General features: G+C 43.1%; 1 protein-coding gene across 1 annotated transcript in view; it reads left to right on the forward strand.

Moving 5' to 3' along the window:
- Positions 1-19436, forward strand: part of MED13L (mediator complex subunit 13L) — a 167707-nt gene that overhangs the window by 107933 nt on the left and 40338 nt on the right. The window contains exons 5-8 of the mRNA XM_063415529.1: positions 13118-13263; positions 14384-14578; positions 14954-15145; positions 18996-19158. Coding sequence (XP_063271599.1) covers positions 13118-13263; positions 14384-14578; positions 14954-15145; positions 18996-19158 — 696 coding nt within the window. The remainder of the gene's footprint in view (positions 1-13117; positions 13264-14383; positions 14579-14953; positions 15146-18995; positions 19159-19436) is intronic.

Below are 19436 nucleotides of genomic sequence, written 5' to 3' on the forward strand. Positions count from 1 at the left end.
TTTTTTTTCCTCTGAAAGCCTGTCTTAAAAACGTCTTAACTAGCAGTGTGTGAAAGGGGGAAGATGTAGCTCACAGAATGCATAAGAAATGAAGGTACTTGGATCTTTAGGCCACTGGAGTGTCAAGAGGGTGTGAAAGCCCTCTTGCCTCTGGTTAATGTAGCTGGGGAGTTGTTGGGCATGGAGGCCTTTCTTTCTTTTTGAAGTTTGAGTGATTCCTGTCGAATTCTGTTGCTGATGAGTGAAGCACAATAACATTGAATAACTTCAAGCTGCTGCACTGCTGATTCTGGTGGTTTGTGCTTGTGACATGGTGTGTGATCTTTTGCTTCCTCCAGATCAAAATGGTAACAGTCATAGCTGTAGCACACACTGGAGTCTGAATGTTCAGAAATTTTGGCAGCCTGTCAAGTGACCAGGTTGAGGGGGGAAGAACCGGAATTGGGAAGTGGTTATTTGCTTTTCCTTCACTCTATAATTCAGTCAAAAATTAACAGTATTTAATTGAAAGCCTGAAGGGAAGGTTTCTGACCTTGAGGAAGATCCTGCCACATCTCAGTGACCTGTTAGAAATAACGATGTCTTAGGGGTTGTCAGAGAAGTTTTGTAGTACAGTTTGAACACTGTGGAGTCCATGTAAGCATGGCTGCTTTACCTTTTAACAGCTGGGTTCATGGAGCTCAGCTTTTCCTTATGAGTACATTCCCTTCCAGTGCTGGGTCTGCTGAGAGGAGCTCTGGTTGGAAGATCAGGGCAAGCTGCATCTTTTTTCCCTGCATGCTGTCTGTGTATGGGTTTGCACTGTGCACCGATGCTCAGCATTACACATGTGGAGAGCTGTGTACACATGGCAGAGCAGTGTCATTTCTGCCTGGTAATTAACAGGCTAATCCAATTTTTAGAGCAATTTCTAATTTTATTTCCATGTTTGGGTTGAAGTCATTCTGAACAGCAAACAAACCCGTGCCACCACCACGGGCAGCACCGCAGAACAAGCCTGAAAGTTTGAAGCATTTTGTGTCTGTGGGTGAGAATTTGGCACAAAGCGACAGCTGCAGCACTTTCCTGCCTCGGGAATTGTTTGGCCTGGCAGAGATCCTGAGGCAGCCCTCTGGCAGCACCGGCCAGGGCACAGGCACGGAGCTGGCAGGGGCTGAGCCCGCTCAGGGCTGCACAGAGCTCCCACAGGTCTCACCATGGAGAAATCGGGAACTGCTGGAGCTGGAGGGTGGATAAAGATCCTGCTTCCCTTTCTCTGGGGTCCCTCTGCGTCAGTGTCCCACGGTGGGTGGCTGCTGCTCACCAGAGCTCTGCCTGGTTCACTCACTTGGGTGGAGTTTCAGTCCTGCCAAGACACAGAATTGGTATTTCAGGCATTTCTATAAAATACTTCTCACTGCAGAAATTTTTTCTGCAGTGTTGGGGTTGAGGTTTTTTCTTTTCTTTTTCTGACAGAAACTTGTTCTTAATTCAAGAGGAAAACGAGAGAGAAAATATTTTATATTAGAAAATACTTGGTGGAACTGAAAACATGAAAATCTTGTATTTGATATGAGAATAATTGTTTTTCCTTCTCATGATTTTTCTTGAATTTTTTTTTTGGAACATATTTTCTTCAGGTGTCAGATCATTTGTTTATCATGTGTCTATATAAATGTTTAAAATGCAACAAGCCTTGCACTGATATACAAAAATAATACTTTTCTTTCATTTCTACTTGAGCCTCATGTGGTTTCAGGAGCTGTTTTTAGGTTATTTGAAATAATTTCTCTTTTCAAGCTTTTTTCTTGGTTGAGCACCTTATAGAAAGGTGAAGTCCTTGGCTCATTTTCAGATTTAATTTATTGTCTAAATAAAGAAATCCCACCTTCATTCTGATACCTCTTATAGTGTTATTTTATGGGAAAATAAAATGTACTGTCCTATTCCAGTACTGGTGAGATTGTGAGTGGTTTTAATAGGCAAAATACCTCAATATATTGTGATTTTCCCCTCCTCTTAGGATTGTGCTGTTGGAGGTTACTGGTTTGGTGTCCAATACCTCTGTTCCCCACCTGAGGAATGATTTCCTTGGTGATAAGTCCAGCTCTCCCAACTTTAACACTGAATTATTTCCATGTGCCTTGTAAAAAAATGAAGATTGGGAGCTGGAGTAGCGGAGATCAGGGAGTGAACATGGTTGACTGAATTGTGCATCTTTAATGCTTCATATCCCTGCTAGTGCAGTTCTTTCTCCATTCCTAAATGTGATTTGTGTGCCACCTGTTTCAACTGCAGTCACTCTCCAGGGACATCAAATGGGAGGCAGCACGTAGGAGCTAAATTATTTGGAGAGGATTCAGTGATTGACTTAAATGTAAAGGGATTAATTGGTCTCTAAACTAGTCAATTAAACCGTACTCCGAAAGTGGAAAGATCACAAATGCATGGCAATGAATAAATTAATGCATTTTTCATGGTTTTAGAATTTTCTACATGTTGCTTAATTTGTTTTGAATCATAAAATTTATTCCATTAATTGTGATCATGCTGCATAATGGACGCATGTGAAATAATTTTGTGCAGCCATCCTCCTAAAGGACAGCTGGCAGCAGGCTTACAGCACGAATTTCAGTGTGTATTAGGAGGTGTTTACAGCCTTTGCAGGCTCTTTTACACACCATACAGCAAAGGAGATCAAATCTTCCCTGAGACCATGCTGTAAAATGAGTTTCAGGTCTCTTAAAACTTTGTCTCCGTTCTTGTAGCTCATTAAACCTTGTGCTCTTCAAGAGAAGTGTGAAGGGCATTTTATGCTTAGTCCTTGGTGCTTGAGCAAGGTGTGCTGTGTGAGGAAATGTGGAGAGATTTAGACACTTGGCTTTGCTTTGTCGTTTTGGGAGGGGTTGGATTTGTGTTTAATTTTATCAAGGTGTAGTTGAGCATTATTTCCTTCCATTTTGCAGTAGTGCTGTTGTCCTGTCACATTTAAGAGTTCAGCTGCAAGTCCTGGAAATATTAAAGCTCTCCATCAGGATATGTCTCTCTTCGTGTTCTGTAATCGAAAATACTGAGTTATTATTATAGATTTATAATCATGTAAAGATATCAGAAGACTTTTTTTTGTGGGGAGAAATTAATTTAGAGTGGGATCAAGTCTTGCAGCACTTATAAATTGTGTTTCTAGTTGCCACTTCTGGATGGATGTGAGATGGTCAGAAAGTCCCCATCTCCACGTTCTGAGAGCGGGGCTGCTCCCTCCCTGGAGAGCTCCCAGTGCTGGTGTTCACCTGCCAGAAAAACTAAACCTTGCTCACACTGGAGAGTGGGTACAGGGTTTTAGTGCCTGGAGAGTCTGAATTCCTTTTTAAGGTTGTGTGCATCGGGGACATAAAACTCACAGTGTAATGCTTTACTTCTCCTTTTCCCTTGGGGAGCCCACAGTAAGCAGCACAAATCAAAACTGTATTAATAGTTCTGAGATTTTGAGAACATTATTATTATTATTATTATTATTATTATTATTATTATTATTATTATTATTATTTCTGTGTTGAACAACCTGGGTAACTACAGTCCCATCTGTTGATGTACTTGCTTTGTGAATGAAACTGATATATTTGATTTCATTAAAGTGGAGTGAACTTACTGACAAGAAGAAATGGGTGTGTGGCCCTTCTTCCCCTTCGGTTTGCTGGGTTTTTTCCCAGGAATCTCTTTTCTGAATGGCCTTAATCTAATGTAATGCTGCTTTGGATAATAGCTCAGCCTCCATGGGGCAAAGGGGAGAAGGGTGCATTAACCTACATTAGCAGGCAGCAAAACAAGGCAGTGCTGGCCTTGCCCAGCAGAGGAGGAGCCTCTGGCAGGCTGGGCTTTATTTTTATAGCTCGGGCGTGGAAAGAGGACACACCCTGGTTGTGCTCTCACTGTGGTGAGAGAGCCTGTGTGCATGTCTGGAGAGCATCCCTGTGACTGCAGGAATTGAAACTGGGAGAGAGCAGATGAACTGTGGTGTCTGTTAACTTGTGAATTACTGGGCACTGTGTTGCCATGCCGGTGCTGCCTGACTTACAAAGCAGGGAGAGAGGCCTGGCTGCTTGTGAGAAAATTCCGTATTTGATTGTAAGATACACGTGTCTTTTATGGAATTTTAGTTTTCATTGGTTTGGAGCTTCATTTTTAGGATTTGTGTAAAACTATTTTATTATGCTGAAGTAATTTGGATAAAATAATTTCAAAGCTTCACACAACCCCTCTCTAATTTAAACATGTGGTGCAAGTAAGTGGCAGTGGCTGCATCACTTTCTTCCCCATGCTGTGAGCAGTCTGAGAATGATCTGATGTTCGTGTATTATTTCGCCTTGTACCTCATACCTGCTAGTCAGGGTTCTTGTAGAGCACTGGCAGCTGGTTTTGTTCCCATATTTTTATTTTTTTTAGGCCTCCCTAGCCTGGTTTGCACAGCACTGGGCGGTTGTTCCAGCTCGGTGTTCCCAGGTGAGGGAATGTTTGGTTACTGAAGAGCTCAGAGCTGTTACTTGTAAGAACACCACATGTGTTACATAAACAATAATGTGACTTTCAGACTCTGCCTCCATAATAACAGAGTAGCCCTGTAAAACACACAGCAGTGCTGATCCACATCAGTGTTCATTCAGGGTATGGGGTTTAGAGTGGTCATTTCTAACAAATGGCTGTTGAGATCAAAGCTATTTCAAGCCCAAAAAGACTATCAGCTGCATTAAATTTCTGGCTTTCAGAGCTTATTGTGATATGAATCACGACAAAATTTAGATAATTTTTGATCATTTGTTACAAACAAATTTCTGTGGTATCCCATGTTGATGCTCTTCTTAAATGTGCAGTTTTGAATCCAGTAGAGCTTGGAGCAAATATTGGTGACAAACTCAGCTGTGGCTTTGAGTGAATCTGTGCAACAAGGACATACTAAAGTAAGGAATTGTCTAAAGCAATTACTAAGGGATCACTAATGACTTGTGGCTTTATTCCTAGAGCAGCATCAATTTATGAAAATGAAGCTCCCAATGTAAATGTGGTTTGATACTCCCCCATACCTGAGTGTTAAATACTCATTTTGTTTCTCTGCTGAACATGATTTCATCACTGACTTCACACACCACTCCTGCAATTCAGGTGTGAGACTGAAAACTGGGCTGACTTAATTAGGATAAAGTTAACTACTCACCGATGGCCGGTGTGCAGCACAAATCTTAATAGAAAGGATAATATTTTTACCCCTTTATGAGGGGTTGAGGGAAGTCTTTTTCCAAAGCTTCAGCTCTGTTTGGGTCTGTGACCCACAGACAAATCATTTGGACTGTGCCAGTCAGCATCCAGCTGGAGCTGTGAGCCAGAGTAACTGATAGCTGTGTTATCTGTGATAAAACTGCCACAGGAAGCTTCAATTTCAGGAACCCAGCATTTCAACTTTGCAGGGCCGAGCTGTTAAGGAAAGGTCAGTTTATGCCTTAGGCTGAAAAAAAATGGCAATAGTTGGTTGGCGAACCTCCATCAGCACTCGTCAGGCTCGTGCTGGAGTTTGGGGTTATTAATATTCAAAAGGATTTTTTTCAGTCCTGATCTCCAGAGCACAACTGCTCATGACAGTTCTGAGGCCTGGGTGGTATTTAAGAAATGATGAGACTCACAGCACAAAAAGAGGGCTTTTGGGGAGATTCCACATGTAACTAACGTGTAACTTATTCATGTGCCATGAATAACTTGTGGGGCACATTGAATATATGAGTTTACCTGCCTGCATTCTTCTTGGCAAGGGTATCAGATCTTTCATGGAAATGAATTTTCCAAAGGACCCATTTCAGACCCTGTGTGGAAACACAGTGCTTCAGACAGAGAGAGAGAGAGATGGCAGGAGGGTGATAACAGCAGGGATTTTAGAAGATTTATATGCAATTTTTCCTGATGTGTTGGTGTTTTGAGTATGCTAAGGCAAGAAATAGTGCATCCATTCTGACAATCTTCCAGTTAATTATAATCCATTTTGTAGTTTTCACCAGCTGGTACTATTGTTTTTAGACTCACTGGTAATGCTGGTACAGATATAAGCAAGTTCCTGATTCCTAAAGACATATATCTTAAAAAGCTCAGAATTTCAGTGAAAAATATATGTTTGTTTTGGCATTAACCTGAAAATAACTTTAATAACCTCCATGTTTCTTTTTTTGTATGCATTTATATAGTATTTTAAAGTCTATATCCTGTAGTACAGTAGAAATATGGTCCCAGTAACTTATGTGTTTTCTAAATAGGGCAGGATCCAGTGTCTCATCACAATGATTTTTAATTCATAATGAATATAATAAACTTGCAGAATCACTTTTTGGTACTGACATCTTAAATAATTCAAAATAGTTGTAGTTCTAAATCAGCGCTGCTCTGAAGTGTGGCACAAATGTAACGAATAATGGAACAGTAATCCTCAGTGCCTTGATGTGTGTACAGTCGTGACTGCATCACTCACCACCCCTCTGCCAAGGGAGGAATGTTCACTGGGATTTCACGCAGGAATTTTATTTCAGAGATCCAGGAGCCCTTTGGGTTTGGCCAGTTTTATCTGGTATTGATGACCTGATTTTATTAAAAAATGATAATTTTGCATGTAAAACTTTAGGTGATCAGGAAAACTGCTTATGTTGATCTGCTCTGTTATCTACCCTACAAGCTCTGCTTATCCACTGCAGACAGGATTTTTCTAACCTGACACGCCTCAGTGTTCCTCGCTTTGGAGCGTTGGTGGGAGGATGCACAAGCCCCTCACCTGCTGAGCAGCACTGTTGGATTGCTGGGGTTTGATCTGCTGGTTACAGCCCCACTGGAGATGGAGCCCAGCCCATCTCCTGAGCAGGAATCTTCTCCAGTTCTTTCAAGGGGGTCGAGCTTTCAGCATGAAAACCAAAATCCTGCATAGCCATGCTCTGAGTTTAAGATGTTTATTTTCATATTGGCAGATGTATTGACCAACCTTTTGTGCCATCTGTCATTGTCCCATGATTTTAATAAATGGGATAAAGAAAAATGCTATCCTTGATCCAGGGACTTGCCTTCCTTTTTGCTTCAGGTTTCCTTTGGTATTAACTGATATCAAGAGCAGAGTTGGTCCCTGAGTGTAGAGAAAAGAAATACATTGCAGTGGTTTTGGCAGCCCTGCTGCCTGATTTAGTTATTTAGGGTATTATTTTTGGATTATTTCTTCAGTAACTATCAGTGGTCTGAGAATGAATTCAGTTAATCTTAAAAATTGTGGGAGACACTTTTAGACGAGCATATTTTGACAAGTCACATTTTATGCGCAGGTGCAGCTAATAGTAAATCAGAAAACTTCGATGTTCAACATGCAAAACTTACTTGATATAGAAAAATAAGGGTTTATTGTGAATATTTAGGGGACATTTTCACCTATTATGCCATAGTACTTCACTGAGGATCACAGGAATAAAACTACTCTGTACAATTGGACATGGAAGGGAATCTCACAGTGCCAGCACACTGAAGGAGCTCCTCGTACATTTAAATTATCCATTAATAAAAATGGAATCAAATATTGAACACTGCTTCAATACAGTGTGAAAATATGCTTCTATGTGTAGTACCAGGGCAAGCATGGGATGGCTGCTGCTGCAGAAGCTGTTCCTCCCTGCAGGGGCTGTGGGGTGCAGCTCTGCTTGCCTGAAGTGCAAACTCCTCCTCGGTGGGAGCACTGTCGCTGTGTTATTTACTCACAGAAGCCTGTTCTGTTCTGTAAGCAGTGCAGTCCATCTGCAAAAAACCCAAACCTGGAGCTCTCCCAGCCCGAGACTTCGGGATAAGCCAGGGCAGGAAATGGGAGCAGTTTGTCCCTGTTCCCATGGAAGGTTACGGACGCTGGACGTGACCTTGCCTGCAGCACAGACTTGGTGTGGCTCTTGTTCCAAGTGATCCTGCGAAGGAATTGCTGCTCAGAGCGGGCTGCTGGGATGTGCAGCGTTTCCCCTGCACTCGTGCAGGTGCTGCTGTTCTTACCCTGTCACCCTGCAGATTAATGGATCCATTGGAATAACTCCCCGTGTCCCCCGGGCTGCAGCTCGTGCTGTGCACACATTTATACACAGGGGAGGGGGGAGGCTGCTGGGATGGGATCAGGGAGGGAGTCCCCTTAGGGAGGTGTGTGTTGGCCTTGGCAAGGGCTTTGCTGGTGACAACTGAGGCAGCGTGGAGATAATAAGTCTGTAACACAGCAAGTGTTTAGATAATGTTATCTGAATGCTTGCTGCGTTGTGAAACTGGTATCTTAGTGCTTTCCTTCACTACTGGAAAAACATTAAAGGCAATTAATATGTATACAAAGTTTCTGTCTGTACATCTCATACATTAAAAAAAACCCAACAGAATATGTGAGACAACAAATGGACTTATAGATACCATTATTAAAGATCTGGTAGTTCTGGGAACTGATGTTCTGTTCCCTGCTCTTCTTTTTATTTCTTTGAGTTGAGGAAGAGAAGGAGATAACAAAATCAGGAGACAAGGAGTCTTTGCAAAAGCAATATGATTTAATCTGCTCCTTGGCCTCCTGTATTCTTATTCTGTGCCACACAAAAACTAGTGCCTTTCGCAGAGATGTATAACCAGACATCAGTTTCCCTTGCTTGTGAGCTCGCAGTGTGCTCACCTGAAGAGAAGTTGTTTCGGGTGCTGTGATACAGTGAAATAATTGCTCCCCCTGGTTTCAGCTGGGTGTTCCTTAGCCTTGGGACAAGCTGCAGCTGCCAGGCAGTGTCAGCCCTCAGCCCTGTTCTGGCTCCAGCCCACAGACAGGGCTGGATCCATTTGGGCAGGGAGCCCTTGCTTCCCAGGGATTGATGTGTGGAGTGACAGAGCCCCAAGCAGGCTCCAGGCTGGTGTTTCCATATTTTAGTGTGGATCTCTGTCTGGGGCCACAGCAGAGAGAGCCAGGTCCCATGTCTGGTGCAGAAATGGGGCTGGGGGCTGTTGGGGGGCTGTGGTGTCCAGAAAACTCTGGCATTGTCTCATGCCTGGAAATGCTTTCCTTTTAGCTTTAGTTGGGGGTTTGAATGTGCGATTTCCCCTAAGGGCCAGGAAATGGCCTTGCCTTTTTCTGTTTGCTGCTCCAGGTGCTCCTCTGCTCTCTCTGTGTCTGTGAGGAAGCTTTCTCTGCTGACACAGTGGCCTGGCAGGGCCCTGGAGCTGCTGCCTGGACCGTGGTGTGTCCTGGAGGGTCTGGGCACTCTGGGAGTGCATCCCTCCCTCAGCTGAGGGGGTGCCCTAACTGGGCACAGGCACATTTAGGGCCACTGCACTGGAACTGAGGCTGTGCCTGCCCTAAAATCAAAGCAGGCAGCCTTTCTTCTCTTTCTTTAGTAGGAGCTTGTTCAAGTTCAGGCTTCTCTGGGAGTATTTATTTCCAGAATATTTAGGAAGAGGTGATTTATGTACTGGACTGGTAATTGTGGTGTTGGAGTGTTATTGACTGTAGGGGTGTCCAGGTGCTGCCATCTCCTGCCCAGACCCCACTGTGACCTGCTCCTGTCCTGTTGCTTTAGCAGCTTTAAAGGAAATTATTTTATTTGCTCTCACTTACTCTTCTGTTTCAAATTTGCCTTTTGGTGCCCTCTTTTTTGTAGCCCACATCAAACAAGTGATTTGACTGTTTTCCAAATGCTTGTGCCTTGCTGCTGCCTTTTTTCTGACATTAGACTTGATGAGGCTATTTTGGGGTAACTGTGACTTGAGGGCTTTCAGATCCCAGTGAACTTTGAGCAGAATTAAAGCAGCCATTCAATTTATTGGCCAGAAAATAGAATTAACTGTACACAGTCAGTGGCTTTGTGGACAATTGCTTGTATAGTAAAGGAGAAACAAGAGATTGCCTGCAGCCTGGAGGGCAGGGCATGGGAGCTCAAGCTCCTCTGTGGAGAAATAAGTATTTAAAAAATGCTCAGCCCTGAAATTGTTCTAAAAATAGGATGGATATGTACAAATACAGGATTCTTAAATTTTCGCTGTGTTTTTCTAAGGAACCTCTAGTGTCAGTCGTGGCATCTGGTCCCAACTGCACTTTCCAGGTGTGTCAGGAGATTGCAGGGTTTGGGACAAAGCAAGCTGAGACACTGTGCACAGCATGGCAGCAAGGGGTTTTCAGGGAATGATTTCAAGTCCTTAAAATAATAATGATAAAATTCATACCACAAAACTATTGGTTTAATATCCCTCTAATAAGGAAAAAATCAGTCGTGTTCAATTAATTTTTTCGTAGTATCTCCTTCCCCAAATCCCAAAGTAATTGTTACTGGCAGTTTGATTTCCACATTTGTGGTATATTTTGAAATCTGTGGAGTGCAGTTTGACTTTATACGAGATATACATTAGTATATACATTCCAAACTCTGTCAGGAATTGCAGTATCTTGGCTTTTTTTTCATGTACCATTTGAATGCAGAACAGCACAGGTTCCACTGGGTATTTATCCAAAAAATGGAAACAACACCTGAATCCATCAGTTGTTCTCCTTTCTCTTCCAATGTTGTGGAGTTTAAATGTAGTCAGGTTTTCATAATCCTCATCTGATTTTATATGTAAGTAAATGTAGTATTTTCTTTAAGTAGTAACTGAGGAATTGGCATTCATAAAGTTTATGAGAAGTCCTAAATATTACATAGCCAAGGTATTCACCTACATTTTTAGGCATCTCAAAAGTTATTTGAGGTAATTAAAGTCCCAGAAGAAACACCTGAAAGACAGATAATGTCAGCTACAGGTGACTGGGTGCCAAAGTAAAGGCTGGATTTTTCTGTTATGGAGAAAAGGTACCTGCAATATTTAAAAGGACACAGATCTTTTGTTCCAAAAGGTGATTTGACATTGCTATTTCCTTGTACTTCTGTTAATAGATGCCTTTTATTTAAACAGTTGTTTTAATTTTAGCACACAAGTCTCAGTGAATGTAGGGGAAATATTGTTAAAGGTGTGTGCCAAAGTGTTCTGCTGGCTGCAGACCAGTGCTCAACATTTTTCCCACCTCAGCCTTAGTGCAGCCAGAGTTGTAAATAACATATATTCTGTATATGTTCTGTACATTCCATTGAGGGGGATGACATCCTAACCAAGGCAGCTGTCAGGCACCGGGAAAGCAAAGAGGTTTCTGGAAAAGCACCTGTAAAAAAGGAGTTCCTGCACAGTGTGACCAGAGAACTGTCACACATTTTCACTCTGTTGTGGTTTCACTGTGGTTGAAATGCCAGGTACCCACAAAAACTGTTCACTCACTCTCTGCTGCAGCTGGGCAGAGGAGGGGAAATGAACGGGCTCATGAGTTGAGATAAGGATTGGGAGAAATCACTTTAGGGGCAAAACAGGCTCAAATTTAAAGGTATAAAGTAAATTTATTATTAACAGAGTCAGAGGAGGAGTAAAACCGTGCCTCTGATGCTTTGCAAGACACTTGAGAGGGTCTCTGGAAAGTCCCAGTTTTTTCCCTTCACTTCAATAGCAGCCAAGCAAGAGTTAAATCCTGTGGGAAGCTTGCAGAATCCAGAGTGTTTCTGTGTATATTCTAAAGAGACAGGAGCTGAAAACAACAGCTTTGCTCTCTGCTTTGGAAATGCTGACATGAACTCTGCAGACATTATCCCCACTTGATCTTACACCAGATTTCTCATGGGGGTTTTCTTTATTAAAACCTTCTTTATATTAAAGGTGTTCACCCTGTGTAAGGGAACTAATGGGCTTTGATTAAATAATTGGACTTTGCTGTAATTTTGTATTTCTTGTATGTGCAGAAATCCATTGTTCATGGGGTTTTATTACATTAATTGATTTGCTTCTCCTCTTGGGGCAGGATAGAAATACCTGAGTCTGAGCCATTTTGTCCCATGTCCTGTTCCCTCCCTCCCCCCATGTAACTTAATGATCAATTTGCCACTTCATCATCGGGAATAGTGAAATTTCTTTCCTTTGTGAAAATTGAAACATAATAAAACCTTTTATGCAGTGAATTATTGTTACAAAGTACTTCAGAATCGTGGATGGCAGCACCAGGGAAGTGTAGCTGTTACCTGTCATTTCAGTAACCTTTTCTCTCTGGATTCTTCTCAGCTGAACTTTTTCTTCTGAACTTTCTTCTTTCTTCTTTCTCTTTTTGTGGTAGGATTTGAAGCTCACAGAAGAGTAACTTGGGCTGCAGGATAAGTTACACTTCCCAATGCTTGGAATCATTCAGCGTTTTAGTGAGATTAGAGTGGCTATTCTAGAGAGCCCAATCCCAGACCATCAGTGCCTTTGTTTAAAAACAACTGGCAGCAGTAGCCGAGCGGTTAGTTGATTTAAACGCTGAAGTGGAATGGTTGTAGTTGCCTCTGGGTTTTTTTCTTGGTGCAGGTAGTGAGAGCTGTGTGTAAAACTCAGGTCCCCTTAGGGCTGGCCCCGTGCCAAAGCCAACACCCATAAAACTGTGCACAGCTCTTGAATTGGACAGAAAAATCTCTGCACACTTACTACAGCTCTGTGCATTTTTAGTTGATTAAAATTATTATTAAAACCGTGAAATGTGCTTTATTTTCTTTTTTTCTTGTGGCTTTGTAGCAAGGAACTGTTCAAGCAAATAGTTTGCTGTGATGGGAGTCACTCTATGGGTAGAATGAAGTGAAAACATTTTCAGTACCATTCATTTCAAGTTAAATTTGGTCAGCAGTGGCAAATCCATGGTTCACCTTAAGTTGTTGACAACTTTCTGTAATATTCACGTGATTTTATGTTTTTTAATCAAGATTCTCATGAGATGTTAGGCAAACATCTTTCCTATTCCTTTTCAGCTGGGCTGGGGTGAACTTTGAAGAGTTTCTAAAGACCCCTAATTTTACTGCTTGAATTCTGGTTAAAATGCCATTTATTTGTAATGAAATAAACAGGAAAACACATCGATGAGACAGCTGCCAACACTGCCCATTATTTGACTGTGACAGATCCCGGTGTCATAGGATTATCAGCCAGGCAGCGAGCCTGGAACGGGACAGGGGGGTGCGCTTGGCCCCGAGGCTCTGAGTTTCCCTCCCGGAGCCATTAACAGATAAATGTTTCCTTTTGTCTCTGTATCCCGCAGTGAGCACTTGTCGTGTGCCTTCACGTTCTTCCTGCACGGGGAGAGCAACGTGTGCACGAGTGTGGAGATCGCGCAGCACCAGCCCATCTACCTGATCACCGAGGAGCACATCCAGATGGCCCAGTCCTCGCCCTCGCCCTTCCAAGGTACCCAGCTCCCGGACCATTCTCCAGAACCTTCCATCCCTCCACATTGGTGTAACCTCACCTGCCAAACAAATCAGTCATTTCAGCTGTAAAAACTTGGTATTTAAGAAAATCAGTGCACCCTTGTGATTTTGTGACGTGGGCTTACTGTGAATCCTATGTGCATGCAAATACTGAGTTTATCTGGTTCAGGACTGCTTCTCATTCATACATTGGCAACTATTTACTGTTTTATTTTAAAAACAAGGGGTGGGTGGGTGTGAAAATGTAGCAGAAACAATGAAAAACTTCAAGTATCTATGACTGTTTATTTGCCAGTGTTAGAAATTAAAATTTTACAGAATTAAGTTGATGGCTTAGTAAATTCATAGTGCAATTTTCATGTGATGCTCTAAAAAAAAAAGAAAAACATTAAGCACTTTGAGTCATTGCATTATGCTGTCTTTACTACAGTCTGAAATTATAATTTCAAAGCAATTAAAGCAAGAAATCTTAGTAAAGTTCAACATAGAGTAAGAAAAACACCCAGAGACACATGAAACGATCATTTATAGAGATGTTTATTTATAGAAGCTTTATTGCAAACATTTTGTGTCTACATGTAAAGCATTGACAGAGGCTCAGGCACTTCAGTCATACATTTTATTTCAGTGAGCTGAATTCATGACTCAAATCAAATACAACTAAAAGCAAAATTGAGTCAGAGTGGAAATACCTGTTGTTAAGCAAGTAGTTTCCTTACTTGTTGTGACTTTTCTCCGTGTATTATCTATCTTTTTTCTGCTGAGAAGTCTCAAATGTTCCTGTCCTCTCTTCTCTCCATGAATGTTCATCCCTGAGTGCTGTTTCACTACACTGGGGTTGCTGGAATTTCATTTGCTGTGGAAGTTATGAGCCCACACTGCCCTGGGGTGCTGCTCAGGAGGGCTCAGTGCTCTCTAGGTTTAGATTCATGCCTGTCCTGGGTTTTGCAGTGGCTTTCCCTGGACCCCTCAGTCCTCAGGCGATGGAAGGGTGGCTGAGGCAGAGGCAGAGCTGCTGATCCCCAGCTGGAGCAGCTGTGGGGCTGCAGTTGGCTCTCCTGCAGTGCTGCTGAGGGCTGCTGTTTGTTGTGTTGCAGTGCTGGTGAGTCCCTACGGCTTGAACGGGACCCTCACGGGCCAGTCCTACAAGATGTCAGACCCCGCCACTCGGAAGCTGATGGAGGAGTGGCAGTACTTCTACCCCATGGTGCTGAAGAAAAAGGAAGGCATGAAAGAGGAGGAGGAGCTGGGATATGACAACGATTTCCCTGTGGCAGTTGAAGTCATTGTTGGTAGGTTTCAATATTCTGCCTGAAGGATTATTTTCCTCCCCATGACTTGAAAAAAAAAAAGTCATCTAATTAATCAGAAAGAGCCATTATAATTTTCCTATATTCTCTTGTAGCTCTCTTGACACCGGAACATCTGAGTAGTTCTGTCGCCTCAAGCTTTTGTACTCCCTGTATCCCACATGCCATTATTCACTGGATTGAGCTACTTGTTTCAGCTCTGTACTGGTTACAGAGGGCTGGATGCATTAGCATGGAAATTCCTTGCCTCTCTGTATTTCAGATAATAAGTTTTGTCAAACTGACATTGAAAACAAGTGGAAGTAGCTGTGGTTGCTGGATATTATCTAAGACTTGTGGTTTTCCATCTCTCTGCAGGGGGTGTGAGGATGGTGTATCCTTCAGCCTTTGTTCTCATCTCCCAGAGTGACATCCCCGTGTCACAGAGCGCTGCCAGTGCTGCAGGCCATATAAATGTGGGACAGCAGGGGCTTGGAAGCGTGAAGGATCCTGTCAGTACCTGTGGGATGCCCCTGACTCCCCCCACCTCTCCAGAGCAGGCTGTTATGGGTAAGCTGGGGAGATGGAGTCACACTCTGGGTTTTGTTAGCATGTGCATTTTGAGTGCATGTGTGAGCAGGGCAGGGTAAAGGCAATGGAGAAGTGTTGGGGGAGGACTTTAGAGGTCTCCCTTTACACTAAATGGGGTGAATTTGGTTCAGCTCCCTTTCCTGTAGGTACATCTGTGTGCAGGGCTGCAAAGCAGCACAGACCTCTCACCACTGGGCAACCTGCTGCTTGAACTTGGAGAGGTTTTGAACCTGTTGGGCAGCACTTATTAAATTTCAGAGCAATAGAAGTGTCAAAGACACAAAGGCCCTACGAGTTCCTGTGAGACTGTGCAGCCAGATGGGCTAAAGAACCCTTGTTACACCCTCAGTGCAGCTCCCAAGCTCAGCCTTTATGGGACAGTTCTGTCACACCAGCAGGGTCAGTCCTCTAATGAGAGAGTCATTGAGGTTGGGAAAGACCTCTAAGATCATCAAGTCCAACCTTTGAACCTTGATGCAAAACCAAAGAAAACATGCATGCAATCACTTGTCCATGATTAGAGCCTATAGATGAAGACAATCAAAGTATTTAGTATTTACTGCTAATAAGTCAGAATATGAAATGTAAATTCACTTGGAATGGTGTTTTTCAAAGGAACTGAGAGATAAAATAAGCAAGAAGCCAATTAATAACTAACTGAAGCAAGACAATCACCATTTAAATAACAATCTATTCAAGTATTGATGCATATTTTAATGTGCTATTGTATTTTTAAAATTTTCAGATCCCTGTTACACTTGTTCAGTATCACAAGGGGGTTCTATTTTTGAATATTTATGAACTGTCATTTATATAAAAGTGTTCATGTTGTCCAATCTGGCAGTCACAGCTTCTGTTTGATCTCTGCTATTGTTTGAGGGCAGTATGAATTTGTATCAGAGGGGTGCCTCTCCAGCAAACAATAAAAGGATTCTTTTTTTATCAAAAAACATTTTAAAAGACCTTGAAAAACTGGAGAAATGGATTGCAAGAGCTTGTCATGCAGTCCACAATCACTAATGAGACCCATAAACTGGATTAGTGTGAGGGATGGGAATAACACTTCAGTTCTGCCCAATACTATTTAAAATGTGGGTTTAGTGCCATGTCCAGTTTGGAGCACCTAAAGGTGTGGACGAAGTACAGTGAGAGTGATCCTGGGTTTTGCAACCAGGGCCTCCAGGAAAAGAGGGACAGAATTGAGGTGGTTTAGTCTAGAGAAGTGGAATCTCAAGAGAAAAAGAGTAGGCTTTTCTCTGCAACCAGTATGTAATGAATCTAAACTGGAGCAAAGCTAAACTAGGTTAAATAGGAGGAAAAACTTGCTCTGAGGAAGGATAATGAAATATTGGAATAAATTGGCTGTGGGGAAGCTACAGAAGTTCCATTAGCAGAGGGGTGATGGGGTTTGGGAGGTTTCGTGGGGGCATTTTGTAAGGTTTTTAAGAAACAGATTAGTTAAATTTGTTGATCCAGCTTTAAAGCAAGGACTGGACTAGATGATCTCTCCAGTTCTTTTCAATCATATTTCCCATGGTTGTGTCTAAAGTATGTAACAAAACAAATTGTTGCTGGAACTGGGAAATGGCATTTTTCACCAGTGGAACCAGTCTGGACTGCAGGGGTTGTGTGGGAGCCTCTGGTGAGGGGCTGCTGTGCCCTCCACTCACTGACCATTACCTGCCATTGGTATGTCTGTGTTCCAGGACTGTGTCAGGGATGTTCATGGGTAAAAATCAGTGAGAACAAAGTGGGTTTTCCTGCTGTGCAGTTCTGTCTCCTGTTACGCTGTATATTTCTGTACTGTATAGTATAAGAATATTACAGAATTACAGAAAGCAATAATTAATGCATTCTGATATAACTTGAAAGCCCTGGTAGTTCCTTGGTAATCCTCTCGTGCCTCCTGTCCTTCCCTTCCCATCAGTCTTTTCCTTGTTTTCCTCCTGCTGGTGACACGTGGTGCCTCTGTGTGCCTGTGATCTTTGTCTATACAAACATTCTTTCTCCCCCTCTCCAGAGGAGGGCACATGTGCCAGTTCTGAAGTTGTGACCCGTTTGTTTTTTGATCATCTGTCAAGTCCCCACTTGTTGGTGAACATTTGAAAGCCAGTGAATTACATGGTTAGAGGCACAAGCCTCAGAGTGGCCAGGGATTTCAATGTTTGACTTTACAAAAAGATAATCAGGGAAGATCTGACTGGAGGAGGAAATAAGTAATATGAAGAATGAAGGAAGATGCAGGGTTAGGCAGCTGGTGCACCATTTCAGAAGTTGTGTTTTGCAAGTCACCTGGTGGCCAGCAGCAGGATTCCCTGCTAGCTGCAGCGATGGCAGCGCTGAGCCCCTTCAGCACCTCGCTCTTGAGGCTGCTTGGGTTGCGTCAGCGGCAGCACGAAGTGTTCTGTACCCTGGTGTGACCTTGTGGAAATGCAGCACATCCCTCCGCGCTGCTCCAGCCCCAGCCCGGAGCAGGCTCTCCGTGCCCAGCCCGGCGGACCCAAAGCTCCCTCTGCTGCTGCGGCTCGGGCTTGGCAGGATGGATGTGCTGGAGCTGAGCTAAACAGGAGCACATTGCAGGGCAGAAAAAGAAGCATCTGCTTGTACAATGGCTGGTAAAGGCTGCTGGATCACAGGAAGGAATGGAGTGCAGAGTTTTCAGGCTCTCAAACATGTTGAAGTAATATCTTCATTTGTTATCTCTTTGATAATCATACAGAAAATACATATTGAGAATATCATATGCTGTGTTAATAGTGTATCTACTGGTGATAAGCTGTTGGAAATTCCTGTAGTAGTATAGATTTCAACTAGAAAATCTCACCAAAGCCAGTATTTCAATTCAACCTTATTGAAAAGAAATGGCACAGAATCCCAGAGTGATTTGGGTTGGAAAGGACCATAAACTCATTCCACTCCCTGCCATGGCAGGGACACCTTCTACTATCCCAGGATGCTCCCAGCCCTGTCCAGCCTGGCCTTGGGCACTGCCAGGGATCCAGGGGCAGCCACAGCTGCTCTGGGCACCCTGTGCCAGGGCCTGCCCACCCTGCCAGGGAACAATTCCCTCCCAATATCCCATCCATCCCTGCCCTCTGGCAGTGGAAGCCATTCCCTGTGTCCTGTCCCTCCATCCCTTGTCCCCAGTCCCTCTCCAGCTCTCCTGGAGCTCCTTTGGGTCCTGGAAGGGGCTCTGAGCTCTCCCTGGAGCTTCTCCTCTCCAGGTGAGCACCCCCAGCTCTGCCAGCCTGTGTCTGTGGGAAAGCATCAGTGATCTATTCATTTCCTCAGTGAGGTTTAATGCAGAGTGTAAGGAACTTACCCTTGCTTTGAAATAGTCTACATAAATGATTAGTTTTCTTAATAGATGCTTTTAGGACCATCCATATTACAGTAAATTTTGTCTTTAAAGCAACTCCCCAAAGACTATATAAATTCAAGTTTAATATCCAGGAAAATAATGAGAAAGCTCTATCTGCACCATTTCTTAGTGATTCAGTCCAGGGCTGCAGGGGCTATCTGAAGTCCCTCCATTTATTAGGGAGTGTATTTTTTATAGATACATATAGATATATAATGTACAGAGTGTATCACATCATGTGAGGTGCAGTATGTGCACAGCTCTGTTGCCCATGTCTGTGGCATCTGGTGCCATCTTTGTTACCTCAAAGGACGTGTTGCTTTGAAAATGTTTTGTAAGGATGCTCTGAGCATTCCCCAGTGAATGTGAACATCAGGAGTCAGCAGCCTGCTCAGAGACTTCCAGGAAAAAATAGCCAGTGACAATAGTTGTGACAGTTGTGACATTAATGCTTTGTTTCTCTTGCAGGAGAAAGTGGCTGCTCTCAGAGCAGCATCAGCCATCCAGCTGTGCAGGAGGGGACAGTCAGTGTCCACAGTCCAAAGAAATCAAGCAAGATTGCTCCCAAATTTCACAACCGTATTGTTCACCGTGTGTGGAAGGAATGCATCCTCAACAGGGCACAGTCCAAGTATGGCAGCAGTCCTCATGCTTTGCTTATTTATAACACAAAATATACAGTTAAAATTGTCATCGTTTGCCTTAATGTTGTTCCTTACAGGATTCCTTTGCCCGCAATCAGAGCTAATGATGCCAAACAGCATTATCAAAGAAAATGTTGTATTATCAAAGAAAATTTGTCCCTATGTTCAGCTGAGAACTCCTGACACCTCCCATTGTGCTTGCAGTTGTGTACCCTGATTGTGACAGTCCTTGAGGCCACACATCCATAGGATGTGCCTTCAGCCC

The sequence above is a fragment of the Prinia subflava genome, chromosome 19, assembly GCF_021018805.1.
Source record: "Prinia subflava isolate CZ2003 ecotype Zambia chromosome 19, Cam_Psub_1.2, whole genome shotgun sequence".
Taxonomy (NCBI): domain Eukaryota; kingdom Metazoa; phylum Chordata; class Aves; order Passeriformes; family Cisticolidae; genus Prinia; species Prinia subflava.